The following is a 23,752-nucleotide window of genomic DNA, read 5'->3' on the forward strand; positions in this document are numbered from 1 at the left end:
GTACGTCTTTACTCCACGGATTTCTTCACTTTTTGGGAGTTCCTAGGATTTTACTCCATCTTGGTAGCTACATTTGCATATATAAAGTAAAGTAATTGCCTATTTTTTCAGGCAGGCTTTACGTCCAACTACCAAATTAGGTGACAGTGGACGGACGCGACTAATAAATTTCTCATATTAACTATTAAATAAAATCCAAGGCCTAGGCACAGGGAATCGAACCCACTAAACCAACAATACATCTTAGCATTGCGGGTCTAGTCTCTTAACCGCTTGGCTACCGTGGCGCCACTTTTACCAATACATATACAAAGACTTGTAAGTTGTAGTATGGGGGGGTAGGATTACCTGTAACGTTTCAGAGTAATGTTTTACAAACTTTTTGTAGCTAAGAATGAAAAACAAATATTGTTGTTTGCAGAAAATTTGTGGGTCAGTTAGAAACCTTGAGGAGTAAGGAAATGTTCTGTGAGGGGTCATGCCAGATTATTTTCCCAATTTAAGACGAAAAGCTCAGAATTTTGTGGGGGCCAGAAAATTTAGCATATCTTCTATTTGTTTTTTTAATAAATTAGAAAAATGGAAAATTATTCATGAATTCAGAAAGATAAAAGCGAACCAGGGAAATGGTAAATTCAATTTCCCTATATGGCCAAAATAAGAAAGTAATTGCTGTTCACTAGGTTTTCCGATCGGCAATTTCCATTAAAGAAAAACCTGCAAGCATGATAGCCCAGCTTTTCCAGGCCGCCACAATTAAATGGGGGAACGATCCTTTTGTGGTTGGTAAATGTGGCGGAAAATTGGGACAAAGAAAAAAAATAAAAGAAAAACCATTTGTACTCTTACTCAGTATTTGCGGTTGGAAAACCTTCTGTTCAGTGAGGTTTTTTTTATTTTTTTTAAGAAAGTGAAGAAGCTCGGTTGATCTTAGGTTACGTTTAGCCTCATTAAATTGGGGAAACAATGAAACCAATTGAAAGTGCCCAGAGTGGAACACTCTGAACTTTTGGGGGTCATCATTCTTTGGGGGGGAAACTTATACTTTGTTAGGGTTGCTGTTAGAAAGAATGTTAAAGGTCTTGCAAAAGTAGCTTTTCGTCCCTTACAGGTCAATAATCGGTCAACTTCATACTAAAATCAACTAGTTCCGCCCTAACTTAACGGCACAGTACCTGCTAAGTAATTACTGCACAGTACTAACTTAACAGCAAAGTACACCTAATTTTTGATCGGAGATCTAGTGAAAATATGTACCTTTAAATATGATATCTCTTAGTATAGATAGATTGATACATAGATAAAAAATTTTATTTCACATACAAAATACATACATATTATATACAAAGCAGAGCCAGTTAAGATCTATAACCTCCAGGACATATTTTCTTACAACAAATTTATTAAATTATATTATATACTAAGGGGAAAACAATGAAGAACCCCCAGCTTATAAGAGAGATTTCAATTCAGGGAGTCCTTAACTCTCCTGTGCCTGTACACCGTGTCCACACTATAGTCACCTATTAGTCTGCAGAGGTGGTTGTGACTTGATTCGCACTTACTGAAGAAACCAGCAGCGGGGTACCTGTTGTAGTGCTCTACATAGTCCATGTTGGTGTTAGAGTGTAAGTCTATATAATATGGTCTGTAGCGGGGGAAGTTGTCACAAGCCTGAGGAATTTTTTTTTTGGATGATCTGCAGCGAGGCGATATTAGATCGACATGTCCAGACTCCAGGAGAGACAAGCATAAAGTAACATGGGCCTAACCACTACCTTGTACAGGAGGAGTTTATTCTCTTAGGGTCACTTTAGAGTTCCTGCCGAACAGTGGGAATAGCACTCGAATGGCTGCCTTACCTTTATTTACTGTCCTTTATGTGTGGGAGTTAAAAGTCAATCCCACGATCCAGTAATACTCCAAGATACTTGTGATAGTGGCAGCCCACGGGCACAAACCGTCCCCCGAAGTGGGACATGTCGATACAAGATCGGCCCCTGCGCTTAGTGAAAAGGATAGCCTCTGTTATCTCTTAGTATATATTACGCAAGTAAATATAAATTATATCAGTTATCTTCAAAATCGCGGAGACGATCAAAAAAACAATCTTCAATATACGTGCATTACGGATACCACGTTCTTCTACAATCACTGCACTTCTACTGCCAATATTAATTATGCAGTTACTATTTTAAACCTGGGAAAGCGATGCACTGAAACATCTTCATCGTTATGGGCGATACAATGTTCGTATTTCTGGCGGAATTATTTCCGGTGAAAAGATCAATTTAGTTTCAATACTTAACTTCCGCTTTGAAATCGTCACAACTAATTTTCTTCTTTACAGACAAGAAAATATTAATTAAAAATAACAAATAATCAAATATGCTTCAACACTAAATCACTTTGAAGATGTATTCTTTTAATTTAGAGATCAGAACTGTAAATAACAGCAGAAGTAAAAAGTTCTGAGATTGATAGACAACTGGATGGGGTTAGATTTAGAATAAAAATAAATGCGACAAAGTTATTGAACAAAACCTTTATTGAATCGATTGTTGTAGCACGATGTTCTTGTGCAAGATGGTTTTGTAAAAAATGTAAACTATTCCTGGAATAGGAATCTACCAGAGCCAAGATCTGGCAGCAACAACACCATGAGGAGCTACAAGACCATGGGGAGCTACAAGACCATGGTGTCCAGCAAGAAGAGCACGTGCAGCCACGACTCCGTCAGCAACTACTCCAGGAGCGGCGACAACTCCAGGTGCGGCAACAACACCATGTCCAGCCCAGACTCCAGCAGTGAGAGCTTTCTGGTTTTCATGAGCGACAGCGTGGGCAGCCTTGCCGAGAGCAACTTCGGGTGTGTCGGCTGGCAGATGTACTGGTACACCACCGCCAAGTACGTTCCTGGTGCCTTCAGTAGCCTGGGAGATAAGTTGGGCGTTCTTAGCAGCAGCAACGTGGACAGTGTCCAGTGGTACGTTCAGGGCGTTTGGGTTGACCAAACCATGAGCGGCGACTAGACCATGGTGGGCAGCCCATGGGGTGGCCAAGACGGCGGCTCTCTTCTTCAGAAGGTGGGCAAGTGGGTGTCCAACGAGGGCAGCACGGGCGAGCAATGGTTGTCCAGCCAAGGAGTTGTCAAGCAGTGGGTTCCATTGTCCGAGCACGGATCCATCAAGATGTGGCTTCCACTGGCCATCATCGTGCAACAAGAGTTGGGCAGAGGCGAAAGCCACGCAGGCGAACAAACAGATCTGTATATCCAAAGGAGAACATTAATTTATCACCTAACTTTTTCCCAAACACTTTTATTAACACTAACATTTAACACTAAATGTTGGAATTCCATAAATATAAAATGGGCTACCACATAAGACTCACCATGGACTTCATGTTGGACCTCCTGTAGAACTAGGACTGTACCTGTGATCCAGTTGGGACGAGCAAGTTATATATATACGTCGAGTGTGGCCATGATGTCGCCCCTCTCCGTCTTTAGACGCGCCCAAATTTAGGATCAATACATTTTTGATTAATTCACCACCTTATGAACTTTATGCTAATTTTTCCTTTTTTTATTAAATTAATTCATTCTACAGGAATGTCCTGAGGTGTCCAGGTGTAAGATTTAGATGGAGACTCGGTACAGGTAACTCTGTTTTCTTCCAATATTCTGACGAGCTTTACCCGATAATTCGCTCGGTTTAGATGGATTTCAGCTGTAAGAGCTATGTTATTCCTTTGTTTTGGAAGACTTCTTCTCCTGTTTCATCCTGAGTCACATACACCAGAGTTGGGCCAGCGATCTATTTCATTATTACTTCCTGTACCTTTCTCAGTAAAAGGAAATATTTCCATGACGTCAAAATTTTCTACATTGAGTTTTCCATTGTGTTCGAGAACGTTCGTTTTCAGAGTATGGATGCTGTAGAAAAGCTATTTCTAAACAATGAATAGATTTTATGTTTATTTTTCCAGAATTTTGTGATTTTCTTGTAAACGCTTTTTCCGTTTTCTGATTATCATAAAGTTTAACTAAGAATAAGATGGGCAATAACGTTGAATAAAAATATTGAAAAGTTAAAGTAAAAACAATTTAAGTCCATAAGGAAAGAGATTAACTATGCGGTTAGCATATTGGATTCTGACGCGGAGATCCCAGGTTCGAATTCCAGCTGCTGGATCCTTAGAGTTTCTCTTCCTAGGAGCTTCTTACAGCTCACTGTACGGACCGACAGTGTTGTCTCGTACCAGACAACACTGTCCGGAGACCGACAGTACACTGAAAAAAGTGTCAGGTCTGCCGAAAATTTGAGATAGACTTTTTAATAGACAAAATATCACTCTATACATCGTACATCGAAATCAGAAATCTGACAGACGAGTAGGAGGTTCAACCACGTTGAACAACTCCTTGATGTCAGTTCTAGAATGTTGTAAGAATGTAAAAGAGGCAGGTTTCAGTGATTTCCAGCGAAAGGGTCTTGAAAGCAAACAAGAAGCGGCAGCTTTTTAGAACAGGTACCTTTCACATGAAGCAGTGAAAGGCTTTTTTTAAAACTTTTAACCTCAGATATTGACGCGCCTTACATCATTAAAAAATTAAAATAAATTTAAGACCCTGCATAAAACTCACCAAGGGGGCTTCATGTTGGACTTGTTATAAAGTCAGTACTGTACTGTGGCCAAGTTGGGATGAAGCACGCTATGTATGTTATGTTGGGACAGTGCACCGCTGCATTGTCCACCTCCTACTCTGGAGTCCCATACTGCAATAAAGGAGAGTAAAATTTAAATGTACTCACTCCAGGAACATCGGCAACTAATTATCGAATTATTTTGTGTCACAATGTTTATTAAATATAAGGCGCGTTATCATCTAGAGGAAACGGCACTGCACGTGTTGTGTCAGTGCGGGGGGCCCTTCGAAAAACCAAGGCTTGTGAGCTTTGCCCAAAGAGTCGCTCTCCAGAATTAAGAGTCTTATCAAAGGGACGGGTCTGGAGGGTGAGCTTTAGAGTGAGGGGAAGCCACAATAGATCCAAAAGCCCTTGGACCGCCCTACTACTTAGTATCTTATCATCTGAAGTCACACTGTACAGGATTTTCTCGTTACACTGTCCAACTCACCGGACAGTGAGCTGTAAGAAGCTCCTAGGAAGAGAAAAAATCTAAGGGACAGCAGCTGGATTTGAACCCGGGATCTTCGCGATGGAGTCCAGCTTACAAAGGCCCCTGAGCTAAACCCTTCCCTTACTTATGGAAGGCTCAAATTAATTAAAAATAACAATAAAACATTTTTTCGTATTACTCTAAATGCACATTAAATGTTTTTTTTGTACAGTACATACGGAGCGACCTTGACATTTAAGATGCTAACAAGGGGAGTGACCTTGACATTTAAGGTGCTTACAAGCAAACGGGCCTCTAAGTAGTTACACCCTAACCAAATGGTTGCGAAGAATAAAGTTAATAAATTTTGACGGAAGTATCCAGATTTGTAGCAAAAGAAATTGCAATATTTGAGTAAAGAGTTAAAACCTGTTCTTGTTCTTCGGATTAGGGTTAGCCCCGAACTAGATCGCTTTGCTGGAACGAGCAGTGCAATCTGCCGGGTGGGACCTTGCACTTGTAAGGTGTTCGTGTCGTTAACATGTCAAATAATGTCTAGCATTAAACCTATATCGTTTTTAAGGGACCAAGCGATTTACAGAAAAAAAATATAGATTTAGATCTGGGATTAATATTCTGAGTAGGCACTGAGTACACTTGTTAAGAATGTATCAATTACATGAATGAATGAATAAACTTTATTTAACATTTTAAGGTATATACATATGTACATAAGGAGTTCCAGTATAAATACTATAACCTCCAGCTAATTACATAAATTGTTACTCTAGTATAGAAGTAAGTAATGAGGGGAAAACAATGAAAAACTCTGAGCCTCTAAGAAAAGTTTCACTTCAGGGAATCCCTAACTCTCCTGTGCCTGTGCACCGTGTCCAAACTATAGTCCCCTATTAGGTCTGCAGAGGTGGTTGTGACTTGATTCACACTTACTGAAGAAACTAGTAGCGAGGTACTTGATGTAGTGTTCTACATAGTCCATGTTGGTGTTAAGAGTGTAGGTCTATAGTACGACCTGTAGCGGGGGGGAATTGTCCCAAGTCTGAGGAATTTATTTTGCAGGATCTGTAGCGAGGCGATGTTGGACTATCAATTACATTATTTACTTATCTAAGCTTCAGAATTTGATGACCATTCTAGTAGCTACTCTACAGACAAAGCGCATCTTTTCTAAGCTTAAACCCAAAGCAAAGCTCTAACTCTTTAAGTTTACTTCAGACTCTAATATTGAGTTTTAAGTCATATTGAATTCGAAGCCATTTTAAAAGAAATCTAACCATTCCCCCTCCTTCTCGCGCATAAGTACCCTTAAAATCGAATTTCCGTGATCAATTTTTCCCAATAAAGATGTAGACCTGTGTATGTTGAATGTGTGGCAACCATTTTGCGAGAAAATCTTAGAATATGGAAAAAATTCTATTCGGAAAAGTGACCAACCAGTTTTCCGCAAATTTGGAAATTAAAAATATCAGATTAGATTCTTATGAATGTAATTTCAGGTGGTAAGCCTGTACAATAAACAGTAATGGCGCTTTACAGAGGGTGGAAGCATAACCATTCCTCTCACCATCAACAAATATATGGATAATCTAATAAAAAATCATTTTACTTAAAATTTGGATCCATTCTGGTAATCTTACCTGCCGAACTGCTAAGTCTAGATCTCTGTTTCCGAATTGGTTCAATTCCACTTCAATATGTTATTAGTAACCAATAATTTTCTCTTGTGTTATCTTAAGCCGGCCGAGAAGAACAAAGAAAATTCTTCTCATTCCCCCATAGAGTGGGCGCTCATCCTGAACAACATCCTCTACTCTCGCTTTTCCGTGGCCTACACGTCCGGTCTGAATTTTCCTTAAGTTATGGCTCCAGTTTCTTTTTTCTGGATGAAAATTTGTTGAAGGTTGTTTTTATTTCGGGCAAACATGTTCACTGTGGGCTCAGTATCCCTTAGCCTAGCCCTAGGCAATACTCCATTGTTATCTTCCCTGAATTATGGAGTTCAATTTTCATTTCTATTTTTTTTTTTTTTTTTACCCAATTGCTATCCCTTCTGTTGCAATAAAAGTATCCTCTGGCGGTTACCAGAAGTTAGTGGTTATTAACTACGATATTCTTACGCGTCCTAGTTCCCATCTTCCGTCAGTTGATTAATAGTCCCTAAACACCCACTTCATGATTAACTCTGGATGAAGACCCCCCGCTAAATGAAGTCCACCCTACAACGCACTCTGAAATCTTTTTCTAATTTTCGTTCTACCATTTTGTATCTTTACCAATGCTACCGGAAGACTCTAGATTGGCTTCTTCGAGTTCTTGCTGTAATTTCACTAGACCAGTCGCAATTGGTTTTCATTTTAAATTTTGGGCGTTTTCGGCTTGTCTTTAGCTGCTCCGAAAATATTGGTTTAAATGAGGTCCTAGGGGAGCGATAGTTTTCCTTGTATCCTTGAGTGTGGTAAACAGTGAAAGTTAGATGGAAACCTCATTATATTTTCTTAGTTTTAAGGGGACTTCCACTTTTCCAGCGATGTCTCGAATCCGGAAATCCGGTACGATCACAATATTTTCTCTTATTACGAACTGCAAGATAAGGTGCAAACTTAAGAAGTACTTCTTCATAAATGAAAGACAAAATTTTCTAAAAAAAATGAGAAGACTGATTCTGCTTTATTCTTGGAATAAATACAAAAATAGATATATATTTATACAATCAGGTAGATTTGTGTATGTTGAGAAGTAGATATGGGAGCTAATCTATCCAGGATAGAATTTACCAGAGCCAAGATCTGGCGAGGAGACCGTGTGGAGCTACAAGACCATGATGTCCAGCAAGAAGAGCACGTCCGGCGACAACTCCGTGATCAGCTACAAGACCATGTCCAGCTACAAGTCCGTGTCCAGCCCAGACACCAGTAGTGAGAGCTTTCTGGTTTTCATGAGCGACAGCGTGGGCAGCCTTGCCGAGAGCAACTTCGGGTGTGTCGGCTGGAAGATGTACGGGTACACCACCGCCAAGTACGTTTCTGGTGCCTTCAGTAGCCTGGGAGATAAGTTGGGCGTTCTTAGCAGCAGCCACGTGGACAGTGTCCAATGGTACGTTCAAAGCGTTTGGATTGACCAAACCATGAGCGGCGACTAGGCCATGGTGGGCAGCCCATGGAGTGGCCAAGACGGCGGCTCTCTTCTTCAAAGCGTGGACAAGTGGATGTCCAAGAAGAGCAGTACGGGCGAGCAGTGGGTTGGGAGAGGCTCCAGCCAAAGAACCGTCGGCCAATGGGTTCCATTGACCGTCTAGACCATGACCGAGCAGGGAACCGTCAAGTTCTGGGTGCCATTGGCCATCATCGTGCAACAGCAATTGGGCTGAAGCGTAAGCTACGCAGGCGAACAAGCAGATCTGTAAAAAGACAAAAAGCACATCATAAGTGAACAGCTTAATTTGGTTCGAACTTAACTTTGAAATGCTATTCTAAACTCCATAAGCATGACTCCTAACATCATCTAGTGACGCAAGATAGGAATATAACAATGAGAGAAAAGCGAATGCAATGTGTGAGAGAGGAATTTGGTCTCTCTCTATTTACTTGCAGAAGAGTTGGCTTAGAGAGAGAGAGAGGTCCAGGGTAGCAGAGATGGACCAGAGCCAATCTTTCAGCGACGTTGCGTATATTTTAATTAAGCAGCAGTTTCAGTTAAGATCACTGCTTTCCTCAAGATACATTCAGTTACACCTGGGCTGTCCGGTGGGAGATTTCTTCCTGGCAGTTTTCAGGGCTACCGAAAATTGGGATAGACTTTTTAATACACAAAATATCACTCTATACATTGTATATCGAAATCAGAAATCTGACAAATGAGCAGGAGATTCAACCACGTTGAACAACTCATTTATTCTCAGTTCTAGAATGTTGTAAGAATGTAAAAGAGGCAGGTTTCAGTGATTTCCAGCGAAATGGTCTTGAAAGCAAACAAGAAGCGGCAGCTTTTTAGAACAGGCAGCTTACTCATGAAGCAGTGAAAGGCTTTTTTTTTAAAAGATAAGCGCTCTGGGTTGTTATGGGTTCTAGTTAGGCCACAATGAACAACATCTGATACATTTACTCTAGTATGTTGTGTTTGACGTCTTTGTATTTCTTGAGAGAAGCGATTACAGTACGTCTTTTGACAGATTGTGAAGCCATCGATGAGGAAACGCCCCCGTGCTCTAGATTTAGACGCTTAACCCTAGTTCTTCTATGAATAAGTCAAAGGGCTACTAAGAAACCCCATTGTTCAGAAACTGTGGCAGGTTTCGAAACAAAGTCTGGACTTACTGTAAGTACGTGTATAAATGACCAGCTTAAAACATTATCGTTAATTTTAGAATTACGAAACTATTCAATAACTTTAAATTGAGGCCGATTAAATTCAAATTGTTTTAAGCTAATTGTCAAGTCATCAAAACAAGGATTTAGAAGAAGCAAAGGCAACCTAATTTGCCCAAAACAAGTCATTAAAATAATCTATAATCAGCTACAGAATCTATAATCATCTGAACTAGTAGGATAAAACACTTACAAAAGCCTTCATGATGGTCCTCCTCGTTTAGGACTGTACCAAAATATACTTGATCTCTGGCTATTGCCCAATATATATACGAACTTGAAGGTCGCTGTTTCAGCCCCACCCTTGCAACAACAAAGTACCGTACCGTAATATTGGACCCCACATTTTTGACGGTGAACTTTTTTGCATCAAAAAATGATTCTAAAAATACTCGTAATTGTAACTCGATTTTAGAGTTAAAATATTCACCGGAAATACACGATTTTTTTGGGGCAAACTGTTCTCGTAAGTGTATGATGGGTCAGCCATAACTCAAAAAATCTGGACATAACTTCCGCTCAAGCTACAACTTTCCTGAGTAGCAAGTGGAAGTCGTGCGAATCAACTGTTCACTCTTATCAGTTTTTAATAACACCAATCAAACTTGCAGGATGCCTTGCCAGATCTTTCCTTGAACAAACAGATCTCCAGCGACCAAAAACAAAAACAAACAAACAAGCCTCCCATTGTTACCAACCTAATTTTTAATTACCTCTCGCATACCTACGCTACACATCTATTGCGTAATTATATAACATCAACATAATCAACAACATCCGGGATTTATTGAGACTTCTTTAATGACAATAATATTTTGAAAAAGCTAGGATTTTTTTTTTTTCTTCTTCTTTTTGGAAGCGGATTAAGCCGGAAGCTTTGTCCATTTTGTTGAATAGAGTTCTTTATTCTTTATTTTAAAAAAGAAAAATTAATCAATAAAAATCAAGACTCTTGCAGGAGTTGATAATATAATAAGATTAAAGGGGACAGAGTTATGGCGACTATAAGCTCCGATTAGGAGATCCCCAGTTCGAATCCAGTGTGCACCTACTTTATATTTTATTAGTAAAATGTTTATTAATAAATGATTTCTGGTGAATATCGAGGTGCGGTCTTAAATAAAAACAACTTTTGGTAAATCTTTACAATAGCCCACGGAGGTGTGGCCTAATATCGAAGTGATTCTGATTCGCTGTTACCATATAACCCGCCAAATTCAAATGTAAATATAAAAATATTTCTTTATTTTATATTTACATTTAAATCTGGCGGGTTATATGGTAACGCGAATCAGAATCACTTCGAATTATTAATTCAAGATTGAAAATTTTATTTAAAAAAATTTTCGTGGGCTTTGCCCCCACGCCCCCTGATCTATTTTTTTATTTTTATGGGGGGCTTCGCCCCCCACACCCCCTCACTACCCAACTAATCCACACACAAATCTAATTAGTAATTCAGACACATGAAAAACAAAAGAAAAGAAGCCTACCTTATTCAATGCAATCCCTATCCTTCTGTTAATACAATTTATTTACTCCCTTAAATAATGCTCTCATTTGATCGCCCATGGAAGAATGACTCCTTTTCATACTTAACACACTTCGGACCTACATATCTATTACTAATGAAACCAACACCCATTCAAAATTTTGAAACTTTCATCTCTCCATCTTCACTCAGACTACATGCTTCAAATAAAAGAAAAACTGTAGATTTTAAACGTTCATGTTTTATGAACTTTAAAAAAAACGCACCTAAAGTTACACACTGGACACTGGCGGGAACTGATAATACGTTGGAAAGGAAGCAGTTACTAAGTGTGAGTGTACTGCGCATGCTCACTAAAAATAAATAGGCAAGAAATTCAAAAAAATTATATATAGCACATTAGCGGGAAGTAGTTTAAAAAGTCAACGGTAAGTGTGCTGTACTGCGCATGCGCTTAAAATAAATAGGCCACACCTCCGTGGGCTATTGTAAAGATCAACCCAACTTTTTTGCTTTATACCAACGTTTCGGTAATTTTTACTACCTTCTTCAGGGTCTGTACAAAAGGAATATTACACTAATATAAATACAGATTGAAAACTATAAAAATAAATGAATAAAAATTATTTACATTATAAAAAAAGTTTGTGAAGTTCAATGTACGTAGAGCTACGAGTATATCATCATAACTGTTAGGATTCACGGAAAAGCGGGTGTAAGCGCGTGAGGCTTACACCCAGATGCGGAGAGGGGAAGAATACATAAACGTAATTTAAATCGATACGTGCTCGGGGGGGGGGATAAATAAATACAAAGAAAATATTTAGTAATGAAAATGGTCAAGAAAACACTTACCTTTAACGCACCGGAAGCGAGCGCACACAGCATCCGCCAGGCGGTGAAGGATCTCTAATTAAGCGGTAGAAGGGAATAGGAACTATTAAGGAGCTTAGGTAAACAAGTGTGTGTGTAATGTGTAGCTGAGCTCCTAGAAGCGTAAGAAATATTGGGGTTCAAGCCCAAAGAGGCGTATTAGAATTGTAAGTGAGGTAAGCGGAAGAGGGAAGGGTAATAGTGCACCAAGTGCACTAGATGCGGATGAGGAAGAGGTAATAGTACAATCAATGCACTAGATGCGGATGAAGGAAGAGGTAATAGTACAATCAATGTACTAGATGCGGATGAAGCGAAGTGCTAGATATCAGCGGAAGTGACTCTTAGCAGGTTGAGGTGCAGTAAGAAGTACACCAGCAGGCAGACTCGAGTGACGTAGGGCCGGAAGCAGCCGATGATGAAGCGTTGCGGAAGTACGAAAAGCTGTACTTGAAGCGGTTGGTCCAGCGGACGCGTACTATATCTGATGCAGAGCAGGGCCAGACGTCGACTCGTTATGAAGCGGTGTGGAATTGAGGAGCACTAACTTATGTGCACAGAGTCAGCGGCGTACTGAACTACAGCAGACGGAAAAAACCCCACGGGTAAGAGAGGATAGAGAAGGGGAAGGTTGAAACCATGGGAACTGAGAACTAAACAAAACTACAAAATAGCAGAAAAATAAGATATTGGCGGCGACACCAAAGGAAAAGATTAACGAAAAATAACGCGTACTACCAGAATTGGAATAAGGAGAGAGTGAGAGAAATAGAAAAAGGCGAGATGGAGAACTGTCAAACGGTACCGCCGAGAAAGGACGGTACGCGGCTTAACAGCGGGTTTATATGGAGGTAAGGGAAGGGTGAAAAACCATAGGGCTGGAAAAGCCTAAGGTATGTGGTGAGTAATTGGTTAAGTTACTGTTTGAAGAATGTTATCGTAAAAATTAGAAAGATTGTTTGTGTCTGTCCTAAAGTTGATGGATTTTTGTTGTTTTTTTTAATGTGTATCATTTCTAATATGTTCCGTTTGTTTCCGGTTGGTGTTAGTTGCAAGTACGGAAGTGTTGTCAAAGTCAAATTCGTGTTTTTAAGTCTAGATGGTGTTTAGTGAGAGCAGATAAGGTATCATTAGGTTTTTTTTAATTAATAAAGTATGTGTGCTTCCGCCTCCGTCTACGACCCCTAATTGGGTTAGTTAGGTCCCGCCTTAAACAATAGGCGGATGATAGTTTTCAAAAGGCCGTGGTAGAGTAAACCTCGAAGCCTCCAGTTTTTGCGAGATAGCCAGCCCAAAGGCTAGCCTTCAGACACTCAAGCATAGAATGAAGAACTGCGCAGGAGGCTGCCTTTGATGTCGCCTGATTTGTTTAAGAAATCTTCAATTATTGGGTGAAATCTTTGCGAGGCTTAAAAAACAAAGTTAAAAAAGAAGCAATGTTTTCTTTTTCCAACATATTACAGGTAAGCACGCCCTTGCTGCAGCCTACATCCCTAGGGAACCTAAACTTCTCAGCTTGAACTTATACCATATAGATTTTGTAAATAGTTTTCTCTGAGTGCAAACGATTCCAGTGAAATTCTTGACGAGTTCACTTCCTGTAAGTCGTGTGAGTCTTCAAACCTAATATTTTTTTCCCCCAACGAATTCCAAGTTTTAATTTTCCTCAGATTATAAGAGAAAATATTTTTACCAAGCTTAGAATTATGCCAAGAAGTTCACTGAGTCAATTTCACATGTTAAGTTTAAACTAAAAAAAAAGAAAAAAGAACTACTTTAAAAGAAAATATGTTTTGGGAAAAGTTAGTAAAGTAGGGGGAATGATGAAATGTTATATCAGTTTTTCCGGGATGGTCGTGTGTGGGGGGGGGGCAAGGTGAAGAAGTGAATGAATATAGGAGTGAGGTCAATTTATATGGAAATTTTAGATTAGTTTGTAGTTAGTCCGTCAGAGTTTCCCGGGAGCGTTTCCCTTTTTCACCTACTTCCTGTGAGCCCCGAACTGGGTAACCGGTGACCTATTGACTTCTGGTATTTAAGTTCCTGAGTTAACTAGATCTAAACTATGTTAAAGCGAAATTTACTGAACGTTTCGATCAATTTGGCTGCTATCTATTGGGCCGTGTTTAATCGTTGCTCAACTTGGACGAAATTAGGCACCATATTTTTGGGAAGGATCTTACAAAACTCTGAGGACTCCAAAAGGGGTGGAAAAAGGATTTAAAGGGACTTAGCATGTGCTACTTTACCGGATATGCAGCTGTAGCCTGCCGCTTGTTCAACTCAAAGGCAAAGCATCAGCAGCAGCAGGTTCTAGATAGAGTATCTACAGAGTCTGTAGCCCACTTGGAAGAAGTCCATGGTCTCCAATAAAATTCTTAAATAAATAAAAGAATTTCGATGCAGCATGGGAGTTTAGATCTGTTCTAGTCGGGCGGATGACGTATTATGTGTCTATGGAGAATCTTTAAGGCGGTGAAGATGTGATCAACTATGAGTTGATGCTGGTTAAGAGGGAGGCAGACGTTCCAGCTGATGCTGAAGGCGCCAGTGGCTTTTTTTTGGCGTTGGCTTTTGCCATACAGCCAGCATCGTCTAGGTGCTTATCACTAGAATATCACTCACTCTCCATTCTTAATTATAAATACATTCGCTTCACACATTCATCCCTCAACTATATACAACTATTTACATACAAACTTACCAACTAATGGATGGTTCCAGTATTCTACATTCCTGCCATCCTTATAGCTTAACCGAAATTAAAATCACCGTAATCCTTCTCTAATCATTTTCTTCCATTCATTCTAATTCAGCTATAACTTTTAAATACATTCATATTTCTTAGGCTAGCTCTGCTACAGATTTAAGCACATAGATGTTGATGGAGAACCACTTATGTCTTCGTAGCCAATGGTTGAAGTTAGCGTTGAAATTCTTGACGACAATTCTTGAATTTTTGCTCACTTCCTTAAAGACGGAAATGACGGGCAAAGGGTGTCTATTGTAGGCAAATTTTGTAAATAGTTTTCCCGCGAGTGCAAAGATTCCAGTAGTGTTCTAGATGAGCTCATTTCCTGTATTAGAAGCCAAGTCATTCTCTTACGACTGTAACTGTTTCTTACTGTGGTAAGAGAGCTGTGTTTGTTTAAGACGTCAGCGTTGAGTACTAGTTCCCTATGTTACATTTCAGAATTTCAGGACAATTGATTTCTTCTGTGAACTAAATAATAATAATAATAATAATTGTAATAATAATAATAATAATAATAATAAGCTATGAGGTTAGCATACTGGACTCCCATGCGGAGGTCCCGGGTTCGAATCCAGCAGCTGACCCTTAGATTTTCTCTACCTAGGAGCTTCTTACAGCTCACTGTCTGGTGATGGACAGTGTTGTCTGTAACGAGAGAACACTGTCCGGAGGCCGGCAGTGCACTGGAAAAAGCTCCGGGCGCTAATAACCTCAGCTGTTGATGCGCAAAATAATAATAATAATAATAATAATAATAATGGTAATAATAATAATGGTAATAATAATAGCGGAAGTCCCGGTTCGAATCCAGCAGCTGACCCTTAGATTTTCTCATCCTAGCAGCTTCTTACAGCTCACTGTCCGGTGATGGACAGTGTTGTCTGTAACGGAGAGAATACTGTCCGGAGGCCGGCTGTGCACTGAAAAAAAGCTCTGGACGCCCAATAACCTTAGATGTGGACGCGCCTTATATCATTAAAAATAATACTTCCGGCCAATACTTCACATTGAACAAATTTCAAAACTTTTCCTGTTAATTAAAGATTAGCGTGCAAAATTAGTTTTTCCGCAATAAATCCGCCAAATATTGACCCAGCTGATTTAGCTGCAGATTGCCTCTGCACAGGAGAATGTGTGGTAGATCTGATAAGCGCTTAACATGAGGGGACTTTAAGCTCGTTCTTTTAGCATTTTGACATACTTAATACGCTACAAAAGAAACAATTACCTAATAAACCTCAGAATAAATTTACTTATTATATTATAAGCTAATAATAATTCTATTATATAATAATTATTACCAGAATATAAACTAAACTAGAGTTAGCTTATTTACAATACAAATATTTACATAATACTTTGGGCTGAACCAATTTATTTTTGGTCCCCAAATCGTTTTTATTGTTCAAAAAAAGTTGACCAAAGTTATCGATTATCTAAAAAGTATAATCGAAAGAGAAATAATTGATTCAATTTTTCTTTTCACTGTTACTTGAAGGTTATATACGTCAGATCTGGTTTTGGGCGAAGGTTATCTCGGCAAGATTGATTGGAAAAGTACGCGCAAGTTGTGTATGTTGTGGTACTTTACAAAGAATGTATTTTCTATTTAGTAAGTTCGTACTTATTTCTACTCGACTTGGTAGGATCAGATTTTCACAGGAAGTGTCTGCTTTTTTTGAAGTTTGGCGGAAACAGGAAAAATAAAAGAAACAGTTTTTTCGCAAATTGGTCTCTGTGTAGTTCAGTGTGTGCGTACGTAATTTTCCAAGGAAACGCTTCTTATGAAAAGTTTGGGATGATTGGGGGGTGGGGTCTACTTCCGTTTGGAGTGCCATTTAAGGGTAATTTGGAGCCTCCTTTATCTTTTTAATCCTATATTTAATATAATAATTAAAAATTCCAAATCTAAAAAAAAAAAGAGCGGTTAAGCCGTAGGTTTTTACAAATTAATAAAAGTCGTGAGAGTCGTGACTTCTCCGGAAGTAACCCGTTTTCAAAGTCCTCTTTGTCTCTCCCCCCCAAATTTTTTAATTTTTATTTTTTAAATGCTCTCTTTGCTGACAACCATGGTTTAAGGGAACTGTCACTAATAAATGGGTTGTTACGACAATAAGCAGGCTGAGAGCGAACCACGCGGTGTGCGGAGCGTATCTTCACAGGATCAACAAAAGGACCTCTCCCTCTTTGCGTAGATTGCAATGAGGAGGAGGAGGATTTCAAGACAATATGATAATGGATATGTCCACGTTATGTGGTAGAAAGGAAACGAATGTTTCGACGACTTATACAGGTATTTAGATGCACCATTTCGCTACGAAGACATAATATTCTCCCACCAACATCTGTGTGCTTAAATCTATAGCAGAGGTAGCTAAGAAACATGAATCTATTTAAAAGTTATAGCCGATTAGAGAAGGATTACGGTGATTTTAATTTCGGTTAAGCTATAAGGATGGCAGGAGCACAGAGTACTGATCCATCCATTAGCTGTAAGTTTGTATGTAAATAGTTGTATATAGTAGAGGGATGAATGTGTGAAGCGAATGTATTTATAAGAATGGAGAGTGAGTGATATTCTAGTGATAAGCACCTAGACGATGCTGGCTGTATGGCGGAAGTCAATGCCAAAAAAAAAGGCAAAAAAAATCTCTTTGCACGTGTGCAGTGGGCTCAGGTGTACACGCAGCGAGCTACAAAAATAGCAAAATCGCATTAAGTTTTAAATTTGACATTTCGAATCAGTCAGACCGGTCCAATCAGCTTTGGACACCATCATCCAACCGGAAGTGGTAATTAACTTCTTCATTTTTTTTTTTTTTTTGATGATTTCCTTGAAAACAGCTCTTTTTCTGTTGAGGTCATATACAGGGTGACCAAAGTTATATGCTCCACCCACTTTTTTTTTAAACGGCGGGAAATTTCGAAAAAATAAAAAACACGTATTTAATCATTTTTAGTCTAGTTTATTTTCAGTGATTGACCCATTTTTTTAAACCCTTGTATCTCGAGATACAGCATCCAACTTTTGTTTTTCAAATGGAACGTTATATTTTTTGTTGCATATTTTTATAGTATTTGAGCTCCTAAAAACAACAAAAAAAAATTTTTTGAAATCGGTTAGGTTTTTCAAAAGTTATGGTAATTTAAAATATGAAAAACAAATTTCAGTTTATTGTCAAAATTACGTTATTTTTTTTTTAAGAATCTGTTCAAACTGGGCACAATCAACGGATAGGCAAGCCAAAACTCTGGACTCCCACGCTTTGCTTGTAGCAGCACTTATCGTGGCGAAGTCAAGATCTAGGCAGGTTAGAGTTATTCGACGTTCAGGTTGTTTTTTCTACAACCGGTTGGTGTGGAGTTTTAGGAAATCGACTAATCGGCCCATACTTCTACAGAGAGAACTTAACTGGTGCAAGGTATCTAACTTTTTTATGAGACATTTTGCTAGTTCTGCTTGAAGATGTTTCTCTACAACGTCGGCTAGATATGTATTTTCAGCAAGATGGTTGTCCGGCACATAATGCGAGAGTGGTTCGACGTTATCTGGACAGAAATTTCCATGAAAAGTGCTTGGGAACTCATTGTCCCATCCAATGGCCACCTCGATCTCTGGACTTAACCCCAATGGACTATTTTTTGCGGGGATAACTAAAAAATAAAGTGTACAGTAACCTTAATCCCGTGGCTTCAGTCGATGATGTGAAACGTCGAATAACTCTAGCCTGCCTTGATCTTGACTTCGCCACCATAAGTGCTGCTACAAGCAAAGCGTGGGAGTCCAGAGTTTTGGCTTGCCTATCCGTTGATTGTGCCCATTTAGAACGGATTCTTAAAAAAAAAATAACGTAATTTTGACAGTAAACTGAAATTTGTTTTTCATATTTTAAATTACCATAACTTATGAAAAACCTAACCGATTTCAAAATTTTTTTTTTTGTTGTTTTTAGGAGGTCAAATACTATAAAAATATGCAACAAAAAATATAACGTTCCATTTGAAAAACAAAATTTGGATGCTGTATCTCGAGATACAGGGGTTTAAAAAAATGGGCCAATCACTGAAAATAAACTAGACCAAAAATGATTAAATACGTGTTTTTTATTTTTTCAAAATTTCCCGCCGTTAAAAAAAAAGTGGGTGGAGCATATAACTCTGGTCACCCTGTATATTCATGCTGACTTGATCAATAACTTTCATTGGTAACATTTCCTGAGGGAATAATGACTTCTTACGGAAGTTCCAGGGGGAAGAGGGATGCTGCTTTAAGCCAGAGTATTGTGTTCGACCTCTCGTCACATTCTAAATCTCCTGGAAAAAAAACCATGTTTCCCAAATCTCTGGCCGCTCCATCCAGCATCCTGAAGCAGTTTAATAGTTGCCGTCACCAATTAAGACCCGGCAACTCCTAGTTTCCTCTCTTATTTTCCCCTAAATTTCGACTATGGTTGCTTAGTGTATGACGCGGTCTCTCTGGTGATATTGAAGTGCCTCCATGAACTGCTTCATAAGATTTATTTTCAGCATTGCCCAGAGACACTCCCATTTTGCACTTCTACGATGAGTTGAAGTGGCTTTTTCCCTGTCTACCGCCGCCAGTATTTCTTTGGCTTCATTCCTTTTCCAAGTCAATCTCAAAGACCATTCTTATATTTTCCAACTCCTCAAGTTCCAAATCCTCGATCCATTCCCCATAATACTAGATCTCGTTCCTCCGATCTCTATATAGTATTCCCTCACACCGTACTTTATCTTTCGACAAATCCTTCCTAATACGCGCTACCTTTCTCTGGAACTCCTTGCCATCATCTGTCCGCCATGCTCCTACCCTTTACATCTTTAAATCCCTTCTGTTCAATCATCTCCTTTCTACCCAGCTTCCTCCGAAATGAATTCATTTATTTCCTTAATTTTAATTCTTATTTTTGTAAATACTTGCCTATTTTTTTTGTATTTAAAGGGCCTCCAACTGTACATGTTTTTATTCTTAGGGGACAATAGTACTAGGATAATAATTTTTTTTCTGCAACCATGTAGGGAAGTTCTCATTACTCAATTAAAATCAGCTGTGTAATGCCCAACTTCCCACACTAGTGGGGAAAAATTTCCATTAGTGTCACTTTCCTCACTAGTGAGTGGAAAAACTTTATTGTGCTTCCTTGATATAAGAAGTTTTGTTATTAACATAAATATTTTCTGTAAAACTTTAATAAGCTTATTTAACGTAACTAAATAATTAAAAAACGAATATTAAAAAATAAAATAAAAATTGAAAGGAATATAGAAATAAAAATAATATTTTAATAAATAATTAGATATTTTTAATTATAACAGCTAAAAAGGTTATAGTGTTACCTTATAGAAATTTAAAATGGATTCTAGTGATTCCTGTTTAGAAAACACTCCTCCATCAATAAAAGAAACAGCAGAAAATGTAATAAGTAATGTAAATACGTAAGTAATGTAAATAATTGTAATATAACAATAAATGTTTATAATAAATAAATTACTTTTTGTAGACTGTAAAAATGAAATTTTTAATTTTTTTAGTTAATAAATCTAATGGTTGCAGAAAAAATATAATATTTAACTCTAGTGTAAAGTATTTTCCTCACACTCGGCAATTTGCACTTGCACTCGCATCGCTTCGCTCGCTCGTGCGTGCAAACCCTGCCTCGCGTGAGGAAAAGTACTACTTTCCACACTTGTTAAATAAATAACTATTTTTTCAATTCTATCCTATTCTATTTATATTACTAATAAGAATTTAAACGGAGAGGATTAACTGAGTGGTTAGCGTATACTGGATTCCCACGAGGAGATGCCGGGTTCGAATCCCAACTGTTGGCCCTTAGATTGTCTCTTCCGGTGATGATATGTCCAGGAGGCCATGAAAAATGTTCCGGGCGCCAATAACCTCAGTTCACGATGTGCCTGTAATTAACAAGTATATAGTTAGTAAAAACTCCTAGTTTTCAGTAAATAATTTCAGTGGAAGAGAGCCATTTTAATAGTTAAAAGAATATTTTTGATCCAATTAAAATCAGAGGCACCAATAAATGATTGGATAACCAAAAGGTAAGAAATTAGCTAAAATCTAATCCAATTAACCAATTTAACCAGATTTTTTTTACACCTGAACGTATACTGCTATTAATGGGTAAATAAACCAAAATTGGTAATGGTAGAGGTAATTCTGTGAAGCGTGCATGTGGCCATTGTCAAGGTTATTTAAAGGTTGTTCACTAAAGTGTACATTTAGCGCACTCCATCGCATAGCTAATGTACTACGTGCCCTGCGGCAGTCAGGTTAGATTTAATTTTAGTTATTCCAACTTGAACATTTTATAACAGCAGCGTGGCATGTTTATCCGGGTAGGCTGTGGCCATAGTGTGACTCTTCAATTATTATGTAATAATTGAGTAAATTAGGGAGGGGGATTTGCTATGCGGTTAGCGTATTGGATTGCCATGCGGAGGTCTCCCTTTAGATTTTCTGTTTTATAGGAGCTTCGCACAGCTCAATGCCCGGTGACGGGACAGTGTTGTCTGTAACGAGAGAACACTGTCCGGAGGCCGGCTGTGCACTGAGAAAAGCCCTGAGCGTCAATAACCTCAGATGCTGACGCGCTGTAAATCTTTAAAGAAAAAAAAATCATGGTTTTAGAGGGGGCCTTATATTTATGGAGCTAACTCCTCTCCCATTGGATTTGCAGCGTCGAGATTCACAAAAGATAAATCTGCAATGAATTCCGAATCGAATGACCTCTCATTCATGAAAATTCGGTTCGCGCGTTTAGGCGCTACGTTATTCACAAAAAAGGTAACAAGAACAACAAAACAAGTATTTCTAGTTGAAAATGACATATTTGAAACTCTTTATGATCGATTTCTGGCCAGCTATTCCGTTTTAGACGAACACTATTGAAAGCTATTTTTTTTTTCTCGAGATCGATAAATTCTGTTGCTTTTTCTCCCCAATTTGAAGGACCAAAAACTATTTGGATCTTGAAGCAGGAACCCATAAAGCAGTGCTTCGAACAGGGTTTTCAAGGCACCTTGATCTATCCAACAAACTTTGAGCACCTGCTCAAATGAAAACTTATTTTCACGATTTTCCAAGCTATTTCCTTTTACGTTTTTAATATATTGATCAGACAAGTAACGCACCCTATCAGCCAATTTTGTAACTTCTTTTTTTTCCGTCACCCATTTCACTGTGTAAAGGTCATTCAAGGACATATCAATAAATCAAGAGATTCGAACCTTGGCCATATTTTTCAAGAAACTTTATTGCTACAATCATTTATTATGCTTGCACAAAAAAAAAAAAAAAAAACTCGGTTATTTTCCTTAGCGATGCGAACAAAGACAATGGAGGGGCAAAAAAGACTGAAGAATGTCAGCCATTTTAGTAATCTAAACCATGTGTTATGTAAAGTAATTGCCTATTTTTTCAGGCAGGCTTTATGTACAACTACCAAATTAGGGTGTCGTGGACGGAGGTGACTAGCAAACATACTTTACTGCAAATTTCTCATATTAACCATTAAATAAAATCCAAGACTTTGAGATTGGGGAATCGAACCCACTAAACCAACAATACATCTTAGCATTGCGGGTCTAGCCTATAACCGCCTAACATTCTTTACTGTAAATTTCTTTTATTAACCATTAAATAAAATCTAACGACTAGGGGCTGGGAATCGAACCCACTAAACCAACAATACATCTTAGCATTGCGGGTCTAGTCTCTAAACCGCTCGGCTATCGTGACGCCTAACCATTTGTATGGTTTAAACTCTTCGTGTATTTTACTTCTCAACTAGTGATAAAGAACAAATATTATAACTACAGTTTTCAATATTTGATTCTTAATTTACTGAATATAGGTAGAGTGAGCGATCAACAGCCGCCATTGGTTGACTCGTAAGAGACTTTCGTGTGGCCCCTCCCCTTGCGAAATTCCATTCGTCCAAAATGGCTAAATACTTCTGTACCATATTATTTTGGATATATCAAATTTTGGGTGGCAAATTTACTGCAAAACTAAATTGTCATTTCCTGTCTGTCAAATTTCTGCATGTTTTTTCGTTTCTTTTGGAAATTTAGTCGCAGATTTGATTCTGAATGATGTGATAGTCTAAAGATTCTAAAAAAAAAAAAAAAAAAAAAATGTGAGCTAAATTAGACAGCTAAACATGCAGAAACATGCAGAAATGTCACTTAAAAGGAAATCCAGACCAAGAAGTGCTTTTAATCGAAAACGAAATCGAAAAATAGTTCAAATAAGGGCTCTATCCAATGAGAACAACCAGTTTAAAGAAAACCGTTGCAGCTGTTAGCGTGAAAATGTAAATAAGTGGTACTTCTGGTATATGGATTTGGACTAAAATCTTATTTTGGTATCCTCTGTGTAACATTTAAGCGGATACCAAAGAGGAAATTGTAAAAAATACTTTTCCGGACTCGAGCGAATCTTAAAACGGGTATTTCCGGTGAAAAGTTTAATTGGAAAATTCTTATGATTACAATAACTTCTCTTAATTACAGTATGAGAAAATGAAACTGGTATTCTTTCCACTCACTGGAGAAATAATCACATGGAGAAGTGTAATAGAATTGGAGAGTCAATAAGATCTGGAGCGACTTTGTTAATTCCATCAACAGCAGGTTTTTTTTCTGTTTCCATTTAATTGGAAAAGCGAAGACCAGTTGGAGGAGGAAGAGGAGGAAGAGAAGGAGGTGGAGGAGGGGGTGTTTGCTTTAATGGTGGGCGTCATCAAGAAAAAAGAAAGGCGTCAGAGCTGCCTCTTTGATTGTTGGACACTTCCAACCAGTGACGTCATATTTTGGTGACGTCAGCAAAGCTCTTTCTCTCTCACTCTCTTCTTTGTGTTTCTCTCGTTAACAGCGGCAATGTTTGCTTCCTTTAAGCCTTTGCGAACATTATACAAACAAATAGACGGACGAAAAAAAGAAAAAGAAAAAAAAAACGACTGCAAACTGATCGATTTGAGTTGAACTATTTTCATTCGAATCGAATGATTTATTATCAGTACAATTTAAAAAAAATTTAAGTTGAAAATTACTTAAATTCTAAAATTCTTAGATGAACCC

At 38.3% G+C, this 23,752-nt stretch overlaps 2 protein-coding genes across 2 annotated transcripts; both read right to left on the bottom strand.

The window, feature by feature from the left end:
* Positions 1 to 2,530: 2,530 nt before the first annotated feature.
* Positions 2,531 to 3,553, bottom strand: LOC141446733 (uncharacterized). The gene is made up of 2 exons (XM_074113451.1): positions 3,394 to 3,553; positions 2,531 to 3,266 (listed from the first exon to the last, which is right to left on the bottom strand). The coding sequence occupies exons 1-2, from the start codon at positions 3,403 to 3,405 to the stop codon at positions 2,628 to 2,630; spliced, it is 651 nt and encodes a 216-aa protein (XP_073969552.1). The 5' UTR covers positions 3,406 to 3,553; the 3' UTR covers positions 2,531 to 2,627.
* A 4,226-nt stretch (positions 3,554 to 7,779) lies between these two features.
* On the bottom strand, positions 7,780 to 9,862 carry LOC141446734 (uncharacterized). Its single transcript, XM_074113452.1, has 2 exons — positions 9,703 to 9,862; positions 7,780 to 8,542 (listed from the first exon to the last, which is right to left on the bottom strand). Exons 1-2 carry the CDS (start codon positions 9,712 to 9,714, stop codon positions 7,916 to 7,918), a joined length of 639 nt encoding a protein of 212 aa, XP_073969553.1. The 5' UTR covers positions 9,715 to 9,862; the 3' UTR covers positions 7,780 to 7,915.
* Positions 9,863 to 23,752: the final 13,890 nt, after the last annotated feature.

Source organism: Rhodnius prolixus, unplaced genomic scaffold (assembly GCF_049639745.1).
Source record: "Rhodnius prolixus isolate KJV_2025 unplaced genomic scaffold, Rpr scaffold_7, whole genome shotgun sequence".
In the NCBI taxonomy this organism is placed as follows: Eukaryota; Metazoa; Arthropoda; class Insecta; order Hemiptera; family Reduviidae; genus Rhodnius; species Rhodnius prolixus.